The sequence below is a fragment of the Sphaeramia orbicularis genome, chromosome 9 (genome assembly GCF_902148855.1).
Source record: "Sphaeramia orbicularis chromosome 9, fSphaOr1.1, whole genome shotgun sequence".
NCBI lineage: Eukaryota > Metazoa > Chordata > Actinopteri > Kurtiformes > Apogonidae > Sphaeramia > Sphaeramia orbicularis.
In genome coordinates this window covers 50,112,809-50,139,104 of record NC_043965.1, presented here as the reverse complement: position 1 = coordinate 50,139,104, position 26,296 = coordinate 50,112,809, and the positions used below count along the sequence as shown (strand labels likewise).

General features: G+C 37.4%; 1 protein-coding gene across 2 annotated transcripts in view; it reads right to left on the bottom strand.

Annotated features, from left to right (window-relative positions):
• ikbkb (inhibitor of nuclear factor kappa B kinase subunit beta) overlaps nt 1–21,707 on the bottom strand; it is a 34,022-nt gene extending 12,315 nt beyond the window's left edge. Inside the window, exons 1-9 of one of the 2 annotated variants that reach the window (XM_030143645.1) lie at nt 21,540–21,707; nt 19,717–19,844; nt 12,196–12,290; nt 9,421–9,541; nt 8,506–8,575; nt 4,943–5,031; nt 1,893–1,982; nt 1,677–1,801; nt 626–733 (exon numbers count right to left, since the gene is read on the bottom strand). In XM_030143645.1, coding sequence (XP_029999505.1) covers nt 626–733; nt 1,677–1,801; nt 1,893–1,982; nt 4,943–5,031; nt 8,506–8,575; nt 9,421–9,541; nt 12,196–12,290; nt 19,717–19,821 — 803 coding nt within the window. In that variant the 5' untranslated portion in view covers nt 19,822–19,844; nt 21,540–21,707. Of the gene's footprint in view, nt 1–625; nt 734–1,676; nt 1,802–1,892; nt 1,983–4,942; nt 5,032–8,505; nt 8,576–9,420; nt 9,542–12,195; nt 12,291–19,716; nt 19,847–21,483 lie in introns of both variants that reach the window. The other variant, XM_030143646.1, reaches the window with a different exon arrangement.
• Nucleotides 21,708–26,296: the final 4,589 nt, after the last annotated feature.

The following is a 26,296-nucleotide window of genomic DNA, read 5'->3' as shown; positions in this document are numbered from 1 at the left end:
AGGAGGATATAATAGGTGTGTGGTGCCAACATAAATGGTCATACAAATTAGTTGTGTTACTTCTTGTTGCGTCAACAGGTGCAAGGCACTGTCGACACAGAACACATGTTTCAGTATCATCCTTCTTGTAGCCGAAATAACTGATGTTGCTTTTCTTTTTGGTACCAAGTCTTCATTTTCGGTGATTTTCTCTTGTTTGTTGCTCATTTTTCAATGCTTTTACCAGCGACACCCTCCATATGTAGGGGCATGGTCTGCTTTGGCAAACTAATTAAGAACGCTTGTGATTGGTTGATCGCTGTGCGTAGAGTGTGTCAGGTACCTAAATTGAAATTAGATGAGAATACATTGAGTTCATTTACGTCCTACATAGCAGGACCTGTGATGTGACTGTTGCGCATGTGTACATTGCGATGGCAATGCTCAAACGATATATTGTGTAGTTCTAATGTACGTACTCCAAAAAAAATACGATATTGGACTTGATTATGGCATTTCTGAAGTGTATGTAAACGCATCAAATCTGATTATTAAATTATCTGATTGCTCTCAGTTATCAGACTTTTATGGTCATGTAAACAGGCTCAGTGGCAGACATTCAGTAGTAGTCACGTGGATTTGTCACCTGCTGAGGTTGTTTGGTTGAGGCAAATGTTTGGAGAAGCGGACTTCCCCTAAGAGGTCCTCATAGACAACAATGTCATCATCTTGTTTCAATCTTAGTTTATTGTGCCTGAAAAAAAAAACACAAAAACAGGATTATGTGAGAAAAAAATTGTAGTAATACTCCATTCTTTCATTTTGTCCTCATCGCAGGATCTGGATCTGGGGCCTACTCAACAAATCCAAGAATTGTTTTCATCGTTACTTTGACGAATAGTATCAAAATCAAGATTATCAAGTCGTTTTGTCAACCCAATTTTTCTGGCTCTTGTGACTGCGATTTTGGTAAAACAGGGAGAGTCAGCACCGTTTGAGAGCAAATAAAGATCAAACAGAAACAGAATAAACAGAATTCAAACTCTTAAGTAGGTTTAATGTCAAATTTTGAAACAAGAAGCATGTTTTAGAAAGTACTGAATGGTGGTACATTTCTTATTAATGTACACGTAACACTGCACACAGTTTGTGACATTTATTAAGTATTCAAAATGTTTTTTTTTTGTTTTCAACATGTATAAAATCAAGCATACACCTACTCAGAATGGTTTACCTATTCAAGTAAAGTAAGTAAATAGTAAATGTTCATTTTTAGACACATTCACTCTTTTCATGATTTATACAAATTGGCTGCCGGTCAGTGGGGGTTACTTTTAAAACGTGGGTTCCCAGAATGAAGTTTAGGAGAGTTCCTCTGAAATTCCGTAATCCTGCTTTATTCCTTTCTACATGCCCCTGGTTTCATAATTTTTGCTCAGTTTACTGGCATGAAATTGACATTGGCACAACTCACATATCCTGGAATTCTTTCCCTTGTTCTGCTTATTTTTTAAATATTATTTCACTGTTGAAATCCAGTCACGTAATAAAAACACTTATCATGTAAAAACATTTATCTGGAATTCACATCCCAGTTAAGAAGAAACCATGACTTCACCTTCTCATGACGACTTCTGTTACATTTTAGAAAATTAAAAACTTAATGAAGTGTGAGGCATTTCTGACAGTGGTACTACCAGGGAACAGGTTGCCATGTTGGTAAAAAGGGACGAAATCCTGTGATGCACTCGAACACCAAAGTCCCAAAGCTCCAGTAGTCCACACTGACAGTGTACCTCTGCCTCTCAATGAGCTCAGGGGCCTGAAGGACAGACAGACAGAAGAGCAGAGGGTTCAGCTTTCATACACTTAAAACATACTGTGACAACGTCTGCTAGTGTTTTGCTACGTACCAAGTACTGCAGTGTTCCTACAAATGAGACGCACAGGCTGGAGTGGTCCAGTTCTTTTGCATAGCCAAGATCAATAATCTTATGGATTAGCTGAAATTAGGGGAGAGTTATTAGTTTGAGGGTACATTTGTAAGACTGTAATCGAGAAATTAACAGGGTTTTTGCATGTAATGCTGTTGCAGATGTACACTATCAGTCAAAAGTTTGGATACACCTGTTTTTTCTTTATTTTCACGACTATTTACATTGTAGATTCTCAGTGAAGGCATCAAAACTATGAATAAACACATATGGGATTATGTAGTTAAAGGAGTGATATTTGGTTTTTTTAAATGGAAGTATGCATTTTAAAACATTTCCCTGTGGTCTACATAAACTGTAAACACTACGCTTGGATCTGAATTCTTCATTAATTCAACTCAACAGGTGCATCTTCAACCTTTTTTTTCTGAGTAATGACAGGAGACAGGTCGTTTTGAGTGCTGGCCCTTTAAATCCAAATAAGCCACTTCACGCCCCACCCCCTCCAGGGTATTGACTGTGTTTTCTGTCGTGTTCAGCCACTTGTGTTCGCTAATACAACCAACAACTGAACATTTTAGGTAATCGGCTCAATTTTGGACATATTTTCAGTATGGACTACAACCGCTGCTGCTGACAAACAATTATGGTGTAGTCGGAGAAATGTTCGTCGGAAGTCTTGACCTTATATGTGCAAATATCATGACGTAACTAGTTATAAAACATAACAAACTAAGCAGGAATTAAAATGGGTTGTAGAAATCCACTCGATTTTTTTCCAGAATGAATATAAAGATAGCTTTGCAGCACCTGGAGGGTTCAAATTCAAACTTTTTGAACTGTTACGGTTAAAATACACAAATAAATGAACCAAAGACTAATAATAGTGGGTTCAGAAAAATATAACCCCTTTAAAAACGTGTGACATAACTCAAAACATGTTTTTAATATTTCAGGTTATTTAAAATTGCCTCCCTTTGCTTTTCTTACTGCTTTGCACATTCTTCACATTCTCTCGATGAGCTTCATGAGGTACTTGAAACGTTTTCCAATAGTCTTAAAAGAGTTCCCAATGATGCTGAGCACTTGTTGGCCTTCTGTGGTCCATCTCAGGTCATTTAAATGAGAAAGTGTGTCCAAACTTTTCACTGGTAGTGTATGTTCCCGCTCTATTCAAAATAAAATTCTAAATCTAATCTTTTCTTTCCTTAGTATTGATTACAGTATCTGTTTGCTCTGGCATCATTTTGATAAGCTTATGCACTGTAACAGCATTCATTTCTGCCATTTTTTTTGGATACATAACATTGCTGAACCTAGACCTGACCAACTGAACCAACTCTAGAACATAACACTGCTCCCACAGGCTTGGATTGTGGTCACTGAGCACGATGGGTGATCACTTCATCTGCTCTTCACACCCTGATGCATCCATCACTCTGGAACTGGGTCAATCTGGACTCATCAGACCACATGACCATTATCCACTGAAACACAGCCCAAACTATTTGAGACGCTACTGCATCAGTTAAAGGGTTAAAGAAGTAGTTTCAGCTCAAACATATTATTCACTGCAGTAATTATCTAATGGAAAGATCTGAACTATTTCATTAGTTATATCCATGTGGAGACCTTTTTTTTAGTGTGGCTGTGTATATGGGTGCTTCTGAGAAACTGGTCCTAAAAACAGGACAGAGGGGCTAAAAATTCAAACCAGATGTAGACTCATGTTATGACGGAAGTTTGGAAGCACTTTGGGTCTATTTTAAAAATAAATACTTACTGAGATAAAAGAGGAACTATTTTTCAGATAAAACACATTTTTATATTATTTTTCATTATATTTAATACAAAAATCTGCATGTAAAATGGTCAAAGGGACACAAAAAATACGCATTACTATTTTTCTGAATATATTTTTAGTCTCTCACAGGTACATTTTGGGAATCGAACTAATTATGCAAGACAGAGTGTTTCACAAAAATGACCGCTGTTGCAAAATCAGTTGCGATTTCTATGCGTTTAGCTGGGCAGGTTGTGCATGTAACGCAAGTGGACACGATGGGTTACATACAAAACCTGGAATGAGACTGAGATTCATGAAAAACCTGCATGTCTGGATTAGAAAAACCACTAGGATCATCATATTCAACACAGTGTCTTTATTTATAGCATTATATAAGACCATTTGCAGCCATGTGGTCCAGATAAAATCCACTGACACCTAGGTAGTTTTTCCTGTCCCAATTTTGGTTCTATTTTTGGCTCCAATATTTTACTAAAAATTCTTTAATTTTGGGATGGCTCAGAGGAAGAGTATAATGTTTTTTGCATTTATCTGAGCTCATCATTAGGTACATCCTGGGAGGAAATATGTCTAAATTTCTCTTTTATTATTAAGTCTAAAAAGCTGGCAAAATGCCAGATACCAAAGTGTACCAAGTTTCAGAAGCACCCATATATAAACACACACGCACGCACGCACACACACATACAAGTTGAATGTTGTACTGATTTACTGGTTCTCTACTATGCAAGACAAAAATAAGTGCCTGTGCATAACCATAAACTTAACAGAGATAAAGTTGGTTTCATTCAGTTCCCATAAACACATAAGCGTGTGTAAACATGAATATATAACCTATTTAATGTGTCTGGTCTCAGTTATATGACATACTTCATTTTCCTGCATCCTCTTGTGGGCTGGAGTTCAACATGTTGTGATTTGTTACGTAAGGGACAAAAAAATAAATAAGAGAAGGATAAGAAAGAAAGGTAAGAATGGTAGATACTCTAATTTTACCATAGATTTTATAATACAATCACAATAAGTTGCAAAATCAGAGTATTCTACATTAAATACTAAGTGCAGCAATAATGTTTTTAGCTGGTGCGCATGTGGATGTGAGAGAGAAGCCTGTACTTATTCTTCTTAACCCACATGGAGACAAAAAGCCTGTACAAGAGCTCTTTGTTGTGGTTTGGGTGTTTTTGTCCTAACAAGACAGTTCACAGGGTCTTTAACTCACTCTCTTCTCTCCCTGCTGCAGCACTATGTTCTCAGGTTTTAAATCCCTGTGGATAATCCTCATCTTGTGGAGGTACGTTAGAGCCGAAGCTAAAAAACAGAAGAGACAGAAAGGAGGGTTAAGAGCCAGTGGAAAAGAATTATGTAGAATTAGAGTTGGATAAATTGATGAAGTTTCTTGTCCAGGGTCCATCCTATTTCCTAACTTGGGTTATGATGGCTGCTAAAAGATCTCAATGAAATCAGGGCAAATCTATTCACAAAAGACAATGGACAACTTACTGCCTCCTATATGCAACATGAAACATATTAGTCATCATCATTTAAGTCAGATAGACAGTATGTGCCTTTATTTTATACTGATAAATTGAGTCAAAGTGGTTTATCAGTCAGTGTCAATTACAGATGTATTGGTCTTGCTATATAGGCTGTCAATTTAAAAACTTTGCAGCGATACAAAGGTGATTATCAAACACTTGTTCCACTAAGTCAGTGGTTTCCAACCTTTTTTGGCTCATGATCCCATTTTAACATCCCAAATTTCTGGTGACCCCAGACATTCAAAACGGAGACATTTTTTTTTGCTAAAATTAATTTGTTTTTGATCATGTAACAGTTTGCTATACTATGTTGCAAATAAACATTAATTTTAGATGACATTTAGGCTATATAATGTATGGACGGAGGCATAAAAGCCAGGTGTAGATTACTGCACAAAGTGAGAATTTTATTTTCCTTGGTCAGAATATGTACAGTCAGTCCAGCTTGGATTTACAAGGTTGACAATTAATACTGAACAAACAACAACTCAAACTATGAATTATGACAGAGCTGCAACATCTTAAACCAGCGACAATGAACATTTGAAATAGAAACAGTACCACAGTGCTTCAGTTTCAGCTTCAGAGTTTGTCATGTCTTTTATGGGTTGCGATTGTCTCTCTCAACTCACCATATACTTTTTATTAATAGGGTTTTTTGTTCGTTTGCTTGTTTTTTTATCAGTTACTAGAAATTTCAGGCGACCCCATTTGAATTCCAGGCAACCTCACTTAGGGTCCTGACCCCAAGGCTGAAAAACACTGCACTAAGTAATGCATACAGGAGATTTTACAGTTTAACAATCTTTACAATTATATATAGGTAGTGGAAATGTGTTCATCTACAACAACAGCACCAGATAAATAAACAGGAAATACATACAAAGGTAGAAACAGAAGATGCAACAAAGGTCCTCAGCCAGACATAAACAGGGGAAGCTGTGGTTATATGGTAGAATGGTCTTAATATCACATCAAAATTAAAATACTTTGAATGAATGATGACGGAAAAAACGTAGTGAAGCTGTGGACTTCTGTATACATACTGTATGCAAGGGGTATTATAGTTATACTTATTAAAGTTAACAAAATCATCTTGATATAAAAACAACAGTTTTCAAAAATAAGATAAGTAAATAATAAAACTAGAAAAGCACTCAGAGAGCGCAGACCTCCGCCAAGGCAGATCAGTCCCCCCCCTCCGATCACCACCAAAATTTAATCATTTGTTCCTCGTGCCAGTATCAACATTTCCTGAAATTTTCATCCAAATCCGTCCATAACTTTTTGAGTTATCTTGCATACGGACAGACAGACAGACAAACCAACGGTGGCAAAAACATAACCTCTTTGGCGGAGGTAATAATAATGATCAATGTAACATGAAGTAAACAGAACTGCAGGTAAAATCAGCTTTGTTTCTATATTACACTATTTAGCTCCAGGTGTTGACGGCTGTGCTCTGCTTTGTGTAAAGGAATCCAAATAATATAATGCATTTTTATTCTTCCTTTTTAGCATCTATATATCAAGACTGTCCTACAACACTCCAACACCGAAACTAAATAAAAACTCAAGTTCAACCAGTCAATTCCGTCAGTGTATTTCTTGAAAAGACTTTTCTGGAAATCAAACAGTTTCTAAAATGCAATGCAATAAATGCTCCTTTTATGCTCAGCCATGAGTTCTTCACATGCAACTTTCTACTTGTCTATAATATTTTATTTACATAAGCTTTGGCCTCTATTCCAACTTTTTGTGGTTGTGCTGCAGGCATTAAAATCTATATTGGTTTATATTTGCAAAAAGGAATTATGCTGTGAAAACACTGTAAAATCGTAACATTCATTGACAATTAAAACTTACAGACATTTCACTGTATTATAGGAAATTTACCAACTTTTCTTGACAAGTGGTTTGGAAACTTACTGATATAAAACTACTAATATTTGGAATGCAAAACCCAAATTGAAAGACTAAATAATAAAAATCAGCTGAATGTTTCAAAGCTACAATAACTGTCCTATATAATTTTTTTCTTAACTGTTAATGTGTAGTAACTGAACTCAAAGTCAGACATGTTTTGTATCAATTTACAACTGTAGCTATAAATTCACCTCACTTGTACATCAACGGGTGACTAGTGTATTTAATGGTGGATAGGGTTCAACGGAGAGTAACTCACATCCTTTATGTGTGTCGTGGGTGTAGATATGTATGACTGTACCTTTACGCCTCACTGCTGAAACAGTTTAACCCATAAAGACCCAAAGACCCACCATCGACCAAAACCATCTACTGATCTAAAATGTTTAACACCTGTTGATCCACTAATCCTATCAAAACAAGCAAATACTTGGCGTAAAATGCAGTTTGTCATCTTTTCATGGTCATCAGATATGACACATTTGGATGTTCAGAGGCTCTGTAGTTACCATGGAAACACCGTCATCTTCTACAACATTGATTCACCAGTAAAACCCATGGAGTTGGATCAATGACAGCAGATGGACATACTGATTTTTATGTTTATTTAAGGATATTTTTACTGAAAAAGTACTTTTTTCCTAATTTTTGTTCTGTTTTGATATAATAACCACTGAATTTACTCAGAGTTTTAATGAACATCTACATGATCACTGAATTAAAAATAGGAAAATACATGATTTACACTGAAAAAACTTAAAATAAAAAGGATAATATTACAAAAAATTGGGATAAATCGCTTAAGAAAGGTGAAATACAGAGGAAAAAATCATTTGGAACCTGCCACAAAAGTAGCGCTGGGTCTTTATGGGTTAAAGGGGATCTCTCATTATCAGGAAATGTCCTCTGATAGTAGTGGGAGAAGAGTTTCTGTGAAAGCGTGGGTACATTTAGTGAATCTACTCTGTTTTCTTTAAAGGTGTGATCCATCCCATATGTTCCCTCAGTCATGTTTATACAGTGCGAGCCGCGGAGCACATGTTAAAAATATTTGTAAATTATATTTGGCAAAACACAATCGTGAGTATGTGATTATTGACGTATGCCTGTATCTGAGAGTGCTGTCGTCATGGTGACTAAGTGCTGTGGTCATTGGTGACGTGGCGAAACCAGGCACTGGCTGACGAATGTTTCCTCTGTACAACAGGGCCGTAATCACAGCGCCAGACACAAACACACAATCAATCTGTCACTCTCACATTCACATGATGTGACTGTTTGAATAGCAGAAGAGGAATTGATAGTACAAGATACTCACAAATGTCCCGTAACAGCATCATAACAGAGCCCTCCCTTATTCCACAGCAGTTTTCCAGGACGGTTAGATACTGCAGAGAGGACACACAGTCATTTGATACTCATTGGGGGAAAAAAGTAGTCTGAACAGAGAGAAACCGACTTAAGACAAAAAGTTCATTTCACATTAAACCATGTTTGATGTGATACAAACTTTCGAAATCATGTTCTCCTATAAAACAACCATTTTCTGTCCATGTGTCGTGTGATGTGTTTTTTAAGGGTAAGGCATCAATGGGGGAAAGACCCAGACCCAGATTCAAGCAGAAAACAAAACAAAGTCAGAGTGTTTCCATATGAATACAGATTATTTTAATATACTGATACTGATCTGAGCTGGTGAGATGCTTGAACACTGGAAAATCACAACTTTTGATGTTAAGGTTTTGATTTGTTTTACTTTATACAATATATTTAATGTGTTCCACTGGTGGAAACTTTTGACAGGCCGAAAAAACAGAGGATGGTGCTGATTTTGCTTGCTGCCACGACAGTAACCTCTCCATCTGCTTCGTTTTTGACCATCTGGGCTGCTTTGAAATTTTTATGACTTTGCGGTTTGTGGCGGTTGCCATTTTCCTCTTCTGTTGGCTTCCTGGTGCCAACATTGTCTATGGCTTCAGGCTGCTCATTCATCAGCTTTCTTCCAACCTAAATGAACTTAAAAGTATTATGCAAATTTTGGTCCAACAATACTATAATATATAACAACATATAACAACAATAATAATGTAAATATCAAACTAAATTAAAAACCCAAAGTGATAGTCCTGTTTTAGATTTCATGAGACTTTCACAAAAACTAACCAAGGGTTTTCAGGCTCTAATCAAGTGTCACTAAACACATGCACACACACATAAACTCTCAGGTGTTTACCTTCCTCAGATCTCCTCCCTGACAGTACTCCATGGCCAGAAGCGGCAGGTCATTGTTGGCCAACAGTTTGTGCATTCCTGCAGGAACTTCTCTGGCTGCGACAACACTAACGTGATTCAACCTGATTGAGAAAAATCAGCCATCATCAATAAACAGGGTGATACAGTGGGCCTTAAATCTATCTTGACTGAAATCCAAGTCCAATAAATCAACTGAAATACATGCACACTTCTGTCTCTTCATCTCTTCCTCTGCTCCCCATTATGTGACATCATCTTAACCTTTCTGTTTCCCATTCTCTCCTGTTTCATAACTCTCACTGAAACAATGTGTTTTTACTTAGATAACGTAACAATCTCAAACTGATTCTAGATTTTCCAAAATGTATCATATTGTCAACAAAACATTGTATTACATCTGTGCTGCAAGAGCTAAAACAGCCTGAGACAAATGATAGTGATTATTGAACTCAAAAGCAGCAGAAAAAATATTAACATGTGTCATGCTAACTAGCAGTATCTGGTAAAAGAGCAAATAGAAAAGGGAAGATGAATGATCAGAAGTTGTAAAGGTCAAATAAATCTTTTTGGTGTGGGAATTATGTGCTTTTTCAAAATATACTTTGTAAAGCAGTGACTAAAATAGATTTGAAGGAGGGCTGCACAATACATCCTTTCAGTACGATGTGTGTATAAACAGTGCTCAGATTAGAATATTAGATAAGGTAAATGACTCCTGTTTCATAAAAAGAGCAGCCATAATGGACCATATTTGGACATAAGGGTTGACCTGGGGATATGTGTGGGGTGAGATGTTCGTCTTAACCTTCCAGTTTTCGGGAAGATCAGTGCACTGTGGTCATAAAGGGATAGATATGGTCAGCAACAACACTCTGGTAGACACTGGCCTTTAAATGATGCACAGTTGGAACTACAAGGTGCAAAACCTGCCAAGAAAATATCCAAGAGCCAGAACCACTGATACAAGGCAGAATGGAACCATACTTTCATGTGTTTTACGCCAAATTATGAGCCTACCATTCAACTGTTGTAGCAGAAATCAAGATTCATCAGACTAGGTCACATATTTCTAATCTTCTGTTGTTTTGGTGAGGTCCTGAAAACTGTAGCCTCAGCTTTCCATCCTAAGCTAGCAAATGTTATGCATTCAGACCTTGGCTGTAACCAGTGGTTATTTCAGCTGGTTGTCTTTCTATCAGCCCGAACCAGTCTGGCCTCAGGCATCAACACGGCATTTTCATCCAAAGAACTCACTGGACATTTTCTCTTTTTCTGACCATTTTCTGTAAACCCTAGTGATGCTTGTGTGTGCAGATCCATGTAATTCAGTAGTTTCTGAAACCAACAACTTTCAAAGTCACTTCAGTCACCATTCCTCCTAACTGTCATGCTCAGTTTGAGCTTCAGCAGAACCTTCTTGACCATGTCTACTTAACTAAATGCACTGACTTGTTACCATATGATTGGCCCATAGACACCTGAATTAACAACCAGTCAAAGAAGTGTATGGAATAAAGTGGCCAGTAAGTGCATATCAAAGAAAAAAGATAGTGCGATGTCAGTTTATTTCTGCTATCATGCAGCTTCAATTGATAGTATGAATGAACCTGCAACATGATTAAAATATATTTTATGTTTGCCTTTTAAGACACGCTGTTGAAAAAAGCCATGCAATACAAGCTGTGTACACGTCTTGGAATTCAAAAATATTTATGGAAGTAAAATGTTGTTTTCAGAATTCTGTGCATGTGCCTATGTGTGTTAAGAAGCTGTAATAATATAATGGTAGGTTGCCATGTAAGTGTCCCCTGCCTCTGTGGTTTTTCCACTCGTTATGCGTGGGTGCAGGAGGGCTGCGGCTGTGACCATGTCTGTCTGAAAACAACACACTTGTTAAACTGAGATGAGGAAAGAAATGGTTTTATACCAATGTTTGCACCAGAAAATGACAAGACACACACACACATTTCACATTTCCCAAACAATCAAAATCCCCACCAGCTTTCCTCCAACTCCAGTGACCCGACACCCAAACTGACTGTTAATAGATGACACAGATGTGTGTGTGGAAACCAAACACACAGCAAAGTGAAACAAGATGAGGAGGCGGCACATTATCCTGTCAGAAATAACCACCAACAGACCAAAATAACCTGAACTTCCATGTTGTTATAATTATTTAATGTCTTGTGTGATTTTTACTGCTTCACAATACAAATTTAGTTTTTATACTTTGAAAAAAGAACAGATGGGTACATAAAAGTCAAATGTCAAACTCATAACCCTGCAGCTTGTCATGGAATGTACCCGCTGTGTGTCACAATATGTCAAACCAACACTCATCTCTTGTGCCAAAATGAGGTTTTTACAAAGACTAAGAGCGTCAAACCGTTTTTTTTCCCAGAAAATTGAGTAGTGATTGATTTATTCTGCAAAAGTTAAAATAATATTGTATCATATATTAGGACACACCTCTGTACAAAAAGAAACCTTGACAAGACAAAAGAGTTGTCCTTTTCACTGCCTTTTATCTGTGTTCAATCCAGATGAAGACTACATATACCAGTAGTCAAAAACTAAAAATGTAGTTTGTATTTTCATTATTCCTGTAAATATGATGCTTAAAAGGTGCGAATAAGGCACAAAAGGGCAAAATATATTTGTCTGCTGACTGATAAAGGGAGTCAAACGAGGCATAAAGCATAGCTGGTTGTGAGTTTTGTAGCAGGTTGATGCTTATCAAAGTGAAACTGACCTCCTCATGATCTGGATCTCCAGACACCATCTCTCTTTGTTTCTCTCACTCAGTTCTTGACGGCACTGTTTTATAGCAATCTGCTCCTCTGTGTCCTGAAACAGATAAAAGCAGTATGTCATTACATCTCAGTATTATTGTTAATTACTTCCGTTCAGAAAATTTTCATTGGCTGGTTGGTTTAAAGGAGTTGTATGTAGGATTGTGGCCAAAACTGGTACTGTAATCACATTCAAAATACTGTAGAGCATGGGATCCCCTCCTCCTCCCCCCAGGCTAGGGGTTGCTAGATCCAGCATGAGTGTCTACTACAAGAAGCTACCATGGCAAGCGACGAGTCCTACAGTGGTACCTATACTGGGCCCAGTCTCTTCACGCAGGCCGCGGTCTTTTCTCCCAGGACCGGGCCACGGTCTCTTTACACGGGCTGTGGTCTCTTCACCCGGATCCGGGCCAGGAGAAAACACCCCAGCTCAGCCCAGGAGAAGACATTGCAGCCCGGGCCCGCAGTCTTGCCACCCAGTAAGAGCCACTGGGAAGACCACAGGAGAGCCGGCGTCGGTCTTCAAATTCTTCTCCACTTTTAGCCGTCTCCATGTTTCAAAAGCATCTTCTATACACATCCTTGTTTTGTTTCTCACTTTGTCACAACATATTTGGGAATAATAAGAGGCCTTTTAGGTTTATTAACGTCAGACATTTATGATCAGAAATGTTCCAGCTGCAGCTCAGTGGGAACTGGGAACCTGGATGATCAAACACCACTGACTTGGTGATTAGCAGACAGGTGATGGGTGGCGCATCAGACCAAAACACAAAATGACAACATAAACATTATTTTGGGGCTGACACTGAGCTTTTCAAACACAAATATTCTGGTTGGACTATGACTGCCAGTGATATCAGTATTTGAAATTAACATGATTCCTTAATGTCTGGTGATATTCAGGGCCATTTTATGATTACTCGGAACATAATTCTTAGATACAGCACCTTTAATTATTCACAACGTATGAGATCAGTAGAGATGTCACTATAAAATTTTGAGGTCAAACTGCCTAAACATCCTAAAAATAATCATAATTTAATTGTCTCTGGTATTGTGTCATGCAATAATTATGGCTGTGCCACATATCAAGCTGTGATCAAAAATATAGTCTTACTTATGAGAAGTTCTTAACTAAGTAGCAGTAAGTTAGTAATTCTGCCAACCTACTGTTATCAAAATCCAAAGGAGATACATGATTACTCCTAACTTCAACTTAAACATCTTGAAAAAAGTGTGCAACCTAAACTCAAGCCTAACCAACTATCTATGAAATCTCTTCTGATGATATGTCTGTCAAGTCATATGTGCTTAGTGAACAGAGACAGATAAAAATAGAAATAAAAGAAATGGCGCCAGGTATATGAGCAAAATGATGAGCAATACAGAACTGTGCCACTGCCTGTTTCTCATGAAAATTATCTTCACTAATAAGAGACCCACCCTGATTCCCATAATGTGATCTAATGGTAATAATGACTATTAATAGCCCATAGTATTGTCACTATTAGAGGAAGTCAGGAAATTTCCTAAAGAGGAAGCTCAGTCATGTCCAGACAGGAAACAGTGCCAGCCGTGCCCTCTGCAGTGAGATCTGTTTTCCCATCAGTAACTCCCACAGTAACACTGACAATCCATAGTGACTGACTGTCATCAGTCAAACGGAAATATGTTTGTTATATTGGAAATCAAACATCATAACTTTAAGCAGAAATAAAATAATAAGGCTATCTTAATAACCATAAATGCAGTCAAAAATGAGTCAGCAAACAAATGCTGTGTGTTTACTTCACTTCAGAGCTGCAAAAATAGCAGCAGAAATTCCATGCCATTAAATTAAAACATATTAAAGACTGTCCATAACCATAGAGTTCTTAAAATTCTTCTTATCAAATTGGATGGTTGAGTCCACACTACAACTCTAACATTAACAACAATGCAGACATTACTGAATCACATTTACATAAAAAGGACACACAGAAATGTAAAATAGAGATGCAGGAATAAATAGGCTTGGAGAAATGGAGGAAGAAAATGCAAGGGGGGAATACTGGGGAAGTAAATATGACAATGAATTTTTTTTTAAAAATGCCCAAAAATTAATAAAATGCTCACTTGAGGTGGTTTTTGTTTGTTTCTTTATGAAAAAAATAACTGTGTATAGAGGAAACAGGAACACATTTTCAAATAATTTCTAACAGAGCAAATATTTATATATGACTGAACAGTTGCTTGATCAGTTGTTTGCTGCATCTTCACCGATATTCTGATAGTGTAAAGAAAAATGGCCGGTACAACTGATACTGGAAATGGACGACTGAATTATTTGTATCCCATCCATGAAAGTTGTCATTTTAGATGGAAAACCAAAACCAGAATGCTCATTTCTTCATGTGTAATGTAGCCAACAGCACCACATTGTGACCACACAATGCAGCCTTGTGCATTTGTTCCGTCTAAACCAGTTCATGTAAATGCATGTAAGTCACACTTTTGCTTTTGTGACTTTTGCTTCAAATTCACTTGACATGAACACTGCTAATATTGTAGTTATAGTTCTTGGTGTGGATGTCCTTTATAATTCAAGTTGTCTGACAGGCAACAACAGTTCTAACCCCTTCTTTGGACTCTGTTTTCTACCCCATGATGGGAGGACTCTGCAGGACTTTCAGTATCTCCTGACATGGATGGCGGTTCAAGGCCAGTTTTACATTTGCTCTGAGGTGAAGATGAGTAATACAACAGGACCGCAGTTGCAAAGAGGAAGTGGGAAGTCCACTAAGCAGGTGAGTTTTAATCCCTTGGTGTCCTCCTGCCAATGATGGAACGTTACAATGCCCTTCACCTGTGACTTAGAATGATATCACTGCAACAATTGTTATTTCTGTTTGACTTCCTGAGGTGATGTCATGCTTGTTATAAAGACTGTGAATGAAGCTGAGGAAAAAAAAAACACTGTAAGGTAAAGGTAAAAGTAATTATCTAGCTGAAGGGGTAAAAACGTCATATTACAAAAGAATAGAATAGAATAGAATAGAATAGAATAGAATAGAATAGAATAGAATAGAATAGAATAGAATAGAATAGAACAGAGTAAATCTATATTGTCACTGTTACAGGAACAATGAAAATCAGTTTAACAGCTCTGTTCTGTTTAGCAGCAGATTCATTGATATACCTAAAGTGCAAATGAAAGATTGTATATAAAAACACAAAATCACAAAATTACACTGAAATTACATATTGAAAAAAAATTAACAATATACAAAACTACAAAGAAATACTGAAATATACAAAAAGCCAACTCTATCAGAAAGAAGAAACACACAACATATAAGGACATATACAAGGTAATAAGACATATTATGTACACTGTAAACTGTGTGTGTGGGGGGGTACATTTAACAACTTGTGGGTAGAAGCTGTATTTGAGGGTGTGGGGGTCTGCCAGTGTAGATGTGACTGAGGGGGTGGTAGTGCTGTCCCAATCAGAGTAATTTTTTTTATAACAATCAGTTTCAATAATTACAGTTTATAAATGTCAGATCATAAATTATTTTATGTACATAGTCCTGAGTGATGGTTATTTATGGTTTTGAACTGTTCTCTGTGGTCAGAGCGTGTTTTTTTGTCTTCTTTGTGGATCAAGTAGACTACGCCTGGTCTAAAGAATCACAACCACTCACCTACATTTACACCCTTCAATTGTATGTGTTCCATGAAGATGTATTCAAATATTCCCAATAGTCTATTCTCTTTATTCTGTAGCTTTTTTTTATTGGTCGCACACCTTCCAGTAGTATAAATGTAGGTTAAAGCGTTTGTCCAATCATATTTGAAGAATTCAAGAAGTTTAGTGCCATATACACAGCAGTACTAAGCAATGAAATTCTTACTTTGCGAGTTCCCTTTGCACGACTAATGTAAACAGTTAACCTAAACTAAAACGAAATAAAGGAAATAAACTGTACAGTTAAAACAATTTAAACTAAACTAAAACATAATAAGAGAAATAAACTGTACACTAAGCAAGGAAAAATAAATTGGTAAAATAAAATGAAGCGAGTAATCTGTGCAAAGAGGAAGTGTATCAAAGTGAAAAAAACCATGATACCTTGATTTCAGCCATCGTTTGTTGCCGGGTAAAAGAAATCTGCCTTGAGGGCTGGAGAATTAACAGTGCAGCCTTTTGAGCTTCAAATACAGTTGTGCTCATAAGTTTACATACCCTGACAGAATGTGTACTGGACAGTCTTGGATGTTCCAACATGACAATGACCCAAAACACAAGGCCAAGTCGACCTGTCATTGGCTACAGTAGAAAAAAGTGAAGGTGAAGGAGTGTCCGTCTCAGTCTCCTGACCTCAATGTCATTGAGACACTTGAGGGAGGTCTAAAGCATGCAGTTCATGCAAGAAAACCCAAAATCTTAGAGGATCTGAAGGTGTTCTGCCAAGAAGAATGAGCAGCTTCACCGGCTGCTACCTTGGCCAGGTCTCCCTTGCAAAAGAGATTTTTAATCTCAATGGGACTTCCTGGGTAAATAAAGGTAATTTTTTTTTTTTTAAATCAGAGAAAATAAAGTGTCTCATCCACAATTACCACAAAAGACTTTGAGTTGTCAGTGATGTTAAAGGGGCCAATGCAGAGGATTAAGAACTAGGGTATGTACACTTTTGATCAGGGTCATTTGGATAGTTTCTATTGTTAGTATGATTTAAAAATAGGACCAATGGCCCTGTAGCTTACCGGCACTTCCTATCTCTTATAATGGGAACATTTTTCAAAGTCGCACCAAATCCAGAATCAGAGCCAGATCCAAATAATTTCACTAACTTTTGTTGACATCATCATAAAGAAGCTGTATACCAAGTTTGAAGTCAATTGGAATTGTAGTTTCGGAGAAGAAGACGATTGAAATTTTTGTAATGGACGATAGACGACAACAGACGACAACGCCGGAGGCCGCATGACGACAATATCTTACAGCCTATCGGCCGGTAAGCTAAAAAGAGCAAACACATTTGTTTGATAATAAATGGCTTCACCCAACCACTAGCCACGAGTGATAGAAAAGTTTTTTTTTATTATCACTCGTATTCTCTGAAAAATGGCCAAAGAATCACACATTCTGCTGGGGTATGTAAACTTATGAGCATAACTGTAAATGGCAATGAACCTGCTCCTTAAACCAATCAGATTTGATGTTGGCCACATGGGGCAATCTAGTAGGTGTGCAATATCGTCAGCATGTTCACATTATTGGATTGGATAGTCAAAGAGCGACTAGTCAGAGAAAGCTCAGCTAGCAAACAGCATCTGTAGTAACTCATATATAGGTAAACTACACTGCCCAGCCAAAAAAACCCACAAAAACGTGGCACATGCAAAATTTGACTGCACCACCTTTGGTTTTGATTACAAGAGACATTCACTGTCACATGTTTTTTGCCACATAATGCTTATGTAGTGTCACAATAAGGTTCATAATATTTGTTCCATCCATAGTTGCATTAATTTTTGATTACTGATGACGGAGAATTGGACCGCTGCATCAAGTCTTCATCACATCCCAAATTAGAGTCTGGACTTTATGGAAGCAAATCCATGTGTGAAAATGATGTCTCAATTCTCCCTGAACCAGTCTGTCACAAACCTGATGATCCTGATCAATCACTGTTCAATATTTTAGACATTAAAGACATGACAGGACACTTACTGCATCATTTAGAGTTAAATAACATTTTCCAGCTGAAACATTATTAACCACTGCAGTACTGACCCATGGAAGGATCTGAACTTGTTGCTTAGTTAAATCCAAGCAGTTCCTTTCTTTTGCCCAGGCTGTTTATTTAACTCTACATTATAGAAGACAATTATACTTCAATAATTATTATTACTGTGTTACTGCTCAGCCCTCGTCTAAATATGGTCGCAGAGAGAGATGAACCCACTGCAACTTAACAAAACACACGCAAATAGATAAACAAAAAAAGTTGTCATTAATTTAGCACATGCTTCAAATTCTCAGATCATCAACAAGTACAGAAAACATGCTGTAAATGCTAAACACGAGCAAATATACTGAGCAAAAATATAAATGCACCATGTACAGAATTTGTGTAACTCGAGACATGCGGCCCAAAATGAGCTCATGATGTCTTATAATTGTAAAACATGGTTCATTCTCTTGACTTATAAACAAATTTTGTGTCCATCTCTGCGAGTGAGCACTTACACAGTGATCTAGTAATTCCACCCACAACACAGGTGTAATCATGTCCAGACGCTGCTCAAACACCATTAACAGTATTCAGGTCCTCATTGTACTGGGGTCAATAAAAGGACATCTCAAAATGTCACATTTATTCAGATGTCACCATGCCACAGATGTCGCAAATCATGCGGGAATGGTTCCAGATAATATTCCATAGCTCCGTGTGGCTCTCAAAGAGGAGTGGAATAATATTCCACGGGCCACAATTGACAACACTGTCAACTCGATGAGAAGACGATGTGTTGCTCTAGCCAATGGTGGACACACGAGATGTGGAGTTGTGATTTCTTTCAGCCGGCCCCCACCGTGTCCACATGAATGTCCCTGAATGCCAGACACCACTATCATGTTCTAATGGACAGTAATCTGTACCGCATTGATCAACAGAATAAATTGTGTGCAATTTAATATATTATGCCACACCTATTGCTATTGAAATGTTTGTGCTACATGGTGCGTGTATATTTTTGCTCGGCGTACATTAATGCCAGGGATGACAGTGAAAATCTTCCGAGGGACACAAAAAAGTGGTGAAGCTGCTGACATGGTTGATCAGAGTTTATTTTATGGATAGGTTACCTTAAACCACTTCCTTTCACCAGAGTAATATGCATGTATCTGCATGTACATGGTTCAACACCTTGTTGTTTGCACTACTTACAGTGTATCTGCTGGTATTGTGAATTTATCCAGCTGGTGCCATCTAACTGATGAAAATGTTTAGTTAATTTGCTTGTGTTTTGTCTATTTTCATGTGTTTCTTAAATACTCAATAAGTGACTGAATGGACTGTTATTGGACTGTTAATGTAATATATAATTGTGTAAGAATAATTTTAATGTTTCAAAAGAAGAGAAACTAATTCTACAATGTCACACACTGTTGGGCGATCTGTACAATAACCTGCAAAAGTCAAAGACAATATCTGAGAAAAAAAAAAATCATTGATCTTAACAATATGAGTTACAGCCTGTAAAAGTCAGCTGGACAACTTTTGTGTCTTTTGTGTCTGTGACAACTTTTTCTCATTTGTATGAGAGCTAAAGACTGAAACATTTACTGTTCATGTAAACACCGTTTTTGTCGATCTGTCAGATTGCTATCATGGACCATCACATGGCCATGTACAATATATATCCCTGTGGGGTCTGAAGAGCAGACTTAACTGCATGCTATAATGTGACTGTGGGTTTTGTACCTTATTTTGCCATCTTGTCACATTGCCAAAGCCTCCGGTCCCCAATCGCTCCTTCAGCTCCCAGGGCCCACAGCTCATCGGCTGTTGCAGAGGTACTCGATTCATGGCTGCCCCAGCTGTTCCCACTCCTTACAACACAGTAAACAGCAGGAGTGAGTACAACGAATCAGACAGACACTGTTACTGTGTAATACTCACCAGAGTGGTAGTAAGTAAAAAGGTACATCTACAACACTATGAATGTAATCTGAGGTACTTTACTGCAGTATGTCCACCGTCTGCTGCTTTATACTTCTGCTTCAGCAGGAAATATCATACTTGGAGCAACTAAACATTTATTTAACAGTTGTAGTAACTGGTTTCCTTTCAGATGAAGTTGTTACACAATAGATAACTACACAACATTTTACATTATAGTACATTTTTGGCTTTCTTGTCCACTGACACCTTTAAAACATCAAATTTTAGATGTCTTTAAGTTGCTAATGATAACTAAATGAAAAAAAATACTTTTACTGGAGATACTTTAAGTAGCTATGTTGTGCTGATGTGAAGAAGTGTTGTCCACACAGGAGTCTTTTACTAGTAATAAGGCTTTTTTTTTTTCACATCACTGGTTTCACGTAAGAATCTGAATATTTCAATTAATGCTCACCACACATGAATACATTCACGCAATGACCTCACAGTAATCACAAAATGAAAGAAATCTAAGAATGGCATGATGTAACAAAAGCTGTCATTGAACAACATCATCTATTATCAGATTTGGTATTTTTACTTTGCTTCATGTATTTACACAGTATCTACATCAGAAAACGGGTACAGTTTTGTGCAAAACTCTTAGGCCACCTTTACTGTTATTATTTTTTCAGGGTAGAAATGATCATACATATCTATCTCTCATCCTCTTTTCTTCATATGCAATACAAATATACGGGAAATATGTGCACAATCTAAAAAGATATACAAAAAACTGAACTAAATGGGTTGTAAAGGTTAAAGTCAATATTTAGTGTGACCTCTGACTCCTTAATAGGAAACAGCACAAACGTCTGACATGTGTTAAGTGAAACCTGGAATAAAATGTCAGAAAATTAATGTAATAAATATCACATTGTCTGAACAAAAGGGTTAAAAACATGTTAAGTGCAAAGGGAGGTCACACTAAATACTACCATTGGTTCATAGAAGCTGTTTTTTCCCTGAAACTTTTGTTTTTCCTGCTGTACATACTTCACTGAGACTGACAAATGCATATGTGTGGTCATTATAATGTTATTAAATCAACAAACCTCAGGTGAGCCTAAGACTTTTGCACAGTGCTGTACTTTAAAGGATCTAACACTGGGATGTCTGTCCTCAAAGAGGCTTCATCTTTATGTTTCAGGTTGTGTTCAAAACGCCTTTACAGGAACTGTATTTGCTCTGTTGTTGCATCTCATAACTTACTGTGAATAAGCAGGTATATCAATGTAAAATGTTGCTTTTAACCCTTGAAGAGCTGCTAGTCAGACATAGTTGAACCTAAATAAACTACCCCCTTCATATTTCTATCACAGACTCATCTCTCTCCCATAGGAACAACTAGGCCTGTTTGACAACTTCAATATTCACAGTTGCTTCTTTTATTATATTCTGGTATGTTCATATTTGTGACAATGCGGTATTATAAGAGAAGAATGCATACTCAACCAAAAACAGTCTATTTGCTGTGGTTATATGTGATACTTGGTGCAGTTTGTTTAGTCTATAACCCCTGTATGTGTGGTGGGACGTTGTCTTCATGCACGCGCTTCCTCTACACTTCAGCTCAGTCCTACCTTAGACAGACTCCACACGGTTCACCGCTTTTTTCCCCTTTACTTTTGTTTTTAAAATAACAAATCTATATTAAATTTAACCGAGATTAAACCGAGTTTTAAAACTCCAAATACAACTCTTGTAGGTTTTAAGCGACACAACAAATCTCCAAAACCCTTTTACTTCCTGATTCTCATATTTCCTGTAAACCTGGTGGCCCCGCCCACCGGGAGGCACTACAACCCGCTCTATTCGTTTAGATTGTATTTACAGTGACATTATTACCTCCGCCAAGGAGGTTATGTTTTTGCCAGGGTTTGTCTGTCTGTTTGTTTGTCTGTCCGTTAGTGTGCAACATAACTCAAAAAGTTATGGACAGATTTTGATGAAATTTTCAGGGTTTGTTGGAAATGGGATAAGGAAGAAATGATTAACTTTAAGGGGTGATCCGGAAGAAATCCTGGATTCTGGATCACTTTGAAATTGTCGTTAACATTGTGGTAAATGGGGCCAAAATTTTCGTTTCCCAATATCTCGCTTAATTATTGACCAAAACTCATGAAATTTAACTCAGGAATTGACAATGGGGTCCTCTATCACATTTCAAAGGCTGATCCGGATCTGATCCAGAAGGCGGATTTTATTTTAAAAAATAAATGTAGGATTTGTATCACCGATTATGTGGGGAATTTTTGCGCTTGGCGGAGGTCTGCGCTCTCCGAGTGCTTTTCTAGTTTTACTCAAATTCAGACCAATACATCATTAAAACTAGAAGCACTCGGAGAGCGCAGACCTCCGCCAAGGCTGATCAGTGCCCCCACCCCCCCACCCCCCTACGCCAAGGAGGTTATGTTTTTGCCAGGGTTTGTTTGTTTGTTTGTTTGTCTGTTTGTCTGTCCGTTAGTGTGCAACATAACTCAAAAAGTTATGGACAGATTTTGATGAAATTTTCTGGTCTGCGCCCCCCCCCGTGGGCCCCCCCACCCCCGATCACCACCAAAATTTAATCATTTCTTCCTTATCCCATTTCCAACAAACCCTGAAAATTTCAACCAAATCTGTCCATAACTTTTTGAGTTATGTTGCACACTAACGGACAGACAGACAGACAGACAGACAGACAAACAAACAAACCCTGGCAAAAACATAACCTCCTTGGCGGAGGTAATAAATAAATAAATAAATAAATAAATAAAAAAAGGTTGTAGCAGATGAATTAATTCACCCAAAACTGTTTTACCCAAGTAGCAGGTCATAATAAATTGTGTGTCAGCCATTTTTCATTTCACTGCGACAACAAAAGCATTAGAGCACAACACACTTGTAATTTTGAATTCAGGAGTGGAAAGGATCATCTTCCTGATAATATGTGAAGGCAGCGTTAATGGGTGTGGGCAACTAAGACAGTCATTCAATTACAAATGACGACCCTGGTGCCAAAAGTACTGAAGTCACATTTTTGGACAATTCAAGTTGAGCATATAAACATATTGTACTTGTTTAACTATTTTAACAAACTTTTTTTGTGACTTCAGTGCTTTTATCATCAGGGTCTTCAAATGGAGTTTACAAATATAATCAAATGACCTGCTCCCAGCACAAAACATACTCTAACATGAGCTTTACATCAGTTCACACAAATGTTTCATACTGAATTTTGAAAGATAAATTATGTACCATTTCTCATTTGTATATTTATCCAGAACATGTCAGACTTGGGTCCTCCTGTTTTCTCATCAAAAATGGAGAGGATAGTTTTGGCTGAACAAGCAAGAGAGAGAATGGAAAGAACAAGTGATATCAGAAAGAAAGAAGCTGTAAAATACAAAAGTAAACTGTTATTAGGCACGATTCCAAAATGAGACAAATGCAGAAGTATCTTTGAGAGTGGCCCCACAAAACCCTGGCTCACAAAGACTTACATTGAACTTCTCTCTAAAAGTTCTAAGTGCATATTTGTTTTCTTTTATTTGGAGCCTCTATAAGTGATGTGGTGATCCATCTTTACATTTTTTTTCTCCTTTAGTTAATCTTTGGTTGGATAGGTTAATTAGAGGGCTTCATCATCAGCTTCTATATGACAGCTTTCTCATTTGCAGAGTTGGACTTTCAAGTATCTTTTTATTTTATAAAACACTTTTTTTCCCTGGCAGAGAACTTAATAGTTGTGGTTAATAGATTACACTAAAAAGATTGTAAAGTTATATTGTTACTTTATTCAGACCATAAGCTACTGTTTACCATTAATTCACCATGATTCATTGCAGATGGTGTTGACATTTCACATTCCTGTGGTCCTGCCCCTTTTGACCAACTATGGTCACCTCTTAGTCAAAAAAATTAACATGACAAATCGCAAACTTACATGTTTAAAACATCAGATCAGAAACCATTTGGTGGCATCCAGGTCCTTCATCCACTAAATATATACAGTCTAGCATGGCAAAAAAAGACTTCACCAGAAACACCCTGAACACAGAAAAACAAGGGGAAAATAGAAATTGTAAGCAGAGGTGTCACTGCAGGTAATTATACTACCACACACTCACAAAAGGCCAGAGGTGATGATTGAAATGACTACAGATTTGGCCTTTGAGTGTCATATTTGAATATATTTCAATAACGTGAAACCTGGATTCTTTGCAAGTATGACTGGTTGTCATATGATGATGATAGAGTTTCTTTCAACAGATGGGACAGAAAATCCTGGTGAAAAATGAAACTAAAGTTGCTAGTTGAGACGATAAGTATACGGAGAATGAAACATAAAACAGTTATTAACAGCACTTCCACTTATGTTTCAACAAGAACATTTAAAGACTTGTCGATATTTGCACAGTAACATATCTGACAGTGGATGTAACAACATGAGTCAAACTGGTGACAAAATAAGAAAAGTTCCTCACATAGCAACATTTGCTTAATAATCCTTATTGACGACATGTAAGCCATGGTAACATGTTGGGTTTATACAACAACACAAAGCTAAATAAAAAACAGACAATACCGATCTTTCATTATAAGTTCCATTTTTCTTGTGATTTCAGTGTAGCCCACACAGGAACACAGGAGGAAGAGGCTCCATATTTGGACAGAGTAAACAGGAATGTTTTTTGTAGCTTATAAACATCTCCAATGTCCAATCTGATATAAGTGGGCTTTCAGGACTTGTGTTTACATCAGGGAAATGTCAGATGCTTGGTTATAAATAGACCAGGAGGATGCATTTTTTTTGCATCAGACTAAATTTCCAGATTTGCCCTTTGTGCAATCTGGGCAAAAATCAAACACTTTTCAAGAGCAAGAGCATCTTTCACAAATACAGCAAATGAATCTTTTAAACAGGTTACAGTCACAAACTTTTAAAGCAACGAATGGCTTTCATCATTAATTTTTCTTCAGATTTGTAAAACCCCAGTGATAGCCAAATTATCACTAATCTATTAATCTTTCCACGAACCTACATCACTTCCCTCACGGTGAACAACTTTGAAGAGGACTCTGTCACAAGCAGTCAGTTTGTTTACATAACAAACCGATACATCACTTGGGCCTTTTCAGAAATTTTGTCGCCAAGTGCATTGTGGGAATGGGAGATCCATGTAGCCACAGTGTCTGCTACCGGGTTAGAAGAAATGGAGGGAATCACTGTAAGTGCAGGCTTATCATACAAGCCTCACTAGCATACAGGGTATGGCCGGGCCCTCACCGCTCCCTCGCTCCTTACAGTACGTGTATGATCAGCCGACACAATGACATATTCTATGAAACTGATGTCTAAGTATTGTTTTTCACCATCACACACCCTGTATTATAAGATGATAATTGACTTACAGTGATTCCTTCCATTTCTTCTAACCTGATAGCGAACATGGTTTCATTGCTTGTTGTCTCCATGTTTGTTGCTGCTGCAGCTGCATGGAATTCCCATTCCCACAATGCACTTTGTAACAAAATTTCGGAAATGGTCCGAGTGACCTATCGGTTTGGTATGTAAACAAACGGACTGCTTGTGATGGAGTCATCTTCGTAGTTGCTCACCGTGAGGGAAGTGATTTAAGTGTGCAAGCACAGAAAAACTAATAGATTAGTGACAATTAGGTGATAATCACTGGGGTTTTACAAATTTGAAAAAAAAGTTAGTGATGAAAGTCATATGCTGCTTTAAAGACACATTTAGACCCAGTGGCTGAACATCAGATGCCCAAATAGATCACTGTGTGAGTGCAAAGTGTTGATCTAATTCTGAAGGGTGATATCTAATATTGCTTCATATGAGCTCTTGTGCCATGAGACATGAAGGAAGTGACAGTTAGTTTAGGGTAGTTGATTCATCCACTAGTGAGAAGCTGGCACTTAAAGTGTAAGGTTTGATCCAAAAATGGTGACAACCATTATAAATGTGCCTGCAGTGGAATGTATGAACTCATTGCGGTTTAAAAATGTAGGTGGTTTGTGATGGATTAATGATTCATCATTGTTCAATCATTCATTTGTATTATTACACTCTTTTCATTGTAACTGGTGACACTGTAGGAGACATCCTGTGAAGGACTCCCATGACGTCCTTAAACCACCATTTGGACACACCTGTATTACCTAGAGGTTTCAGCACTTGCAGAATGTAACAAAGAACATTTACTTATGTCCAAATCTGAGGTACTTGAGGTGCTTTTTCTTGACTTGGATACTTCCATTTGGTGCATTAAGTCTCACTACTTTCTTCACTTACTCCGTTTGTCTGACAGGTTGTTACTTTTTGCACTGAACTTTATCT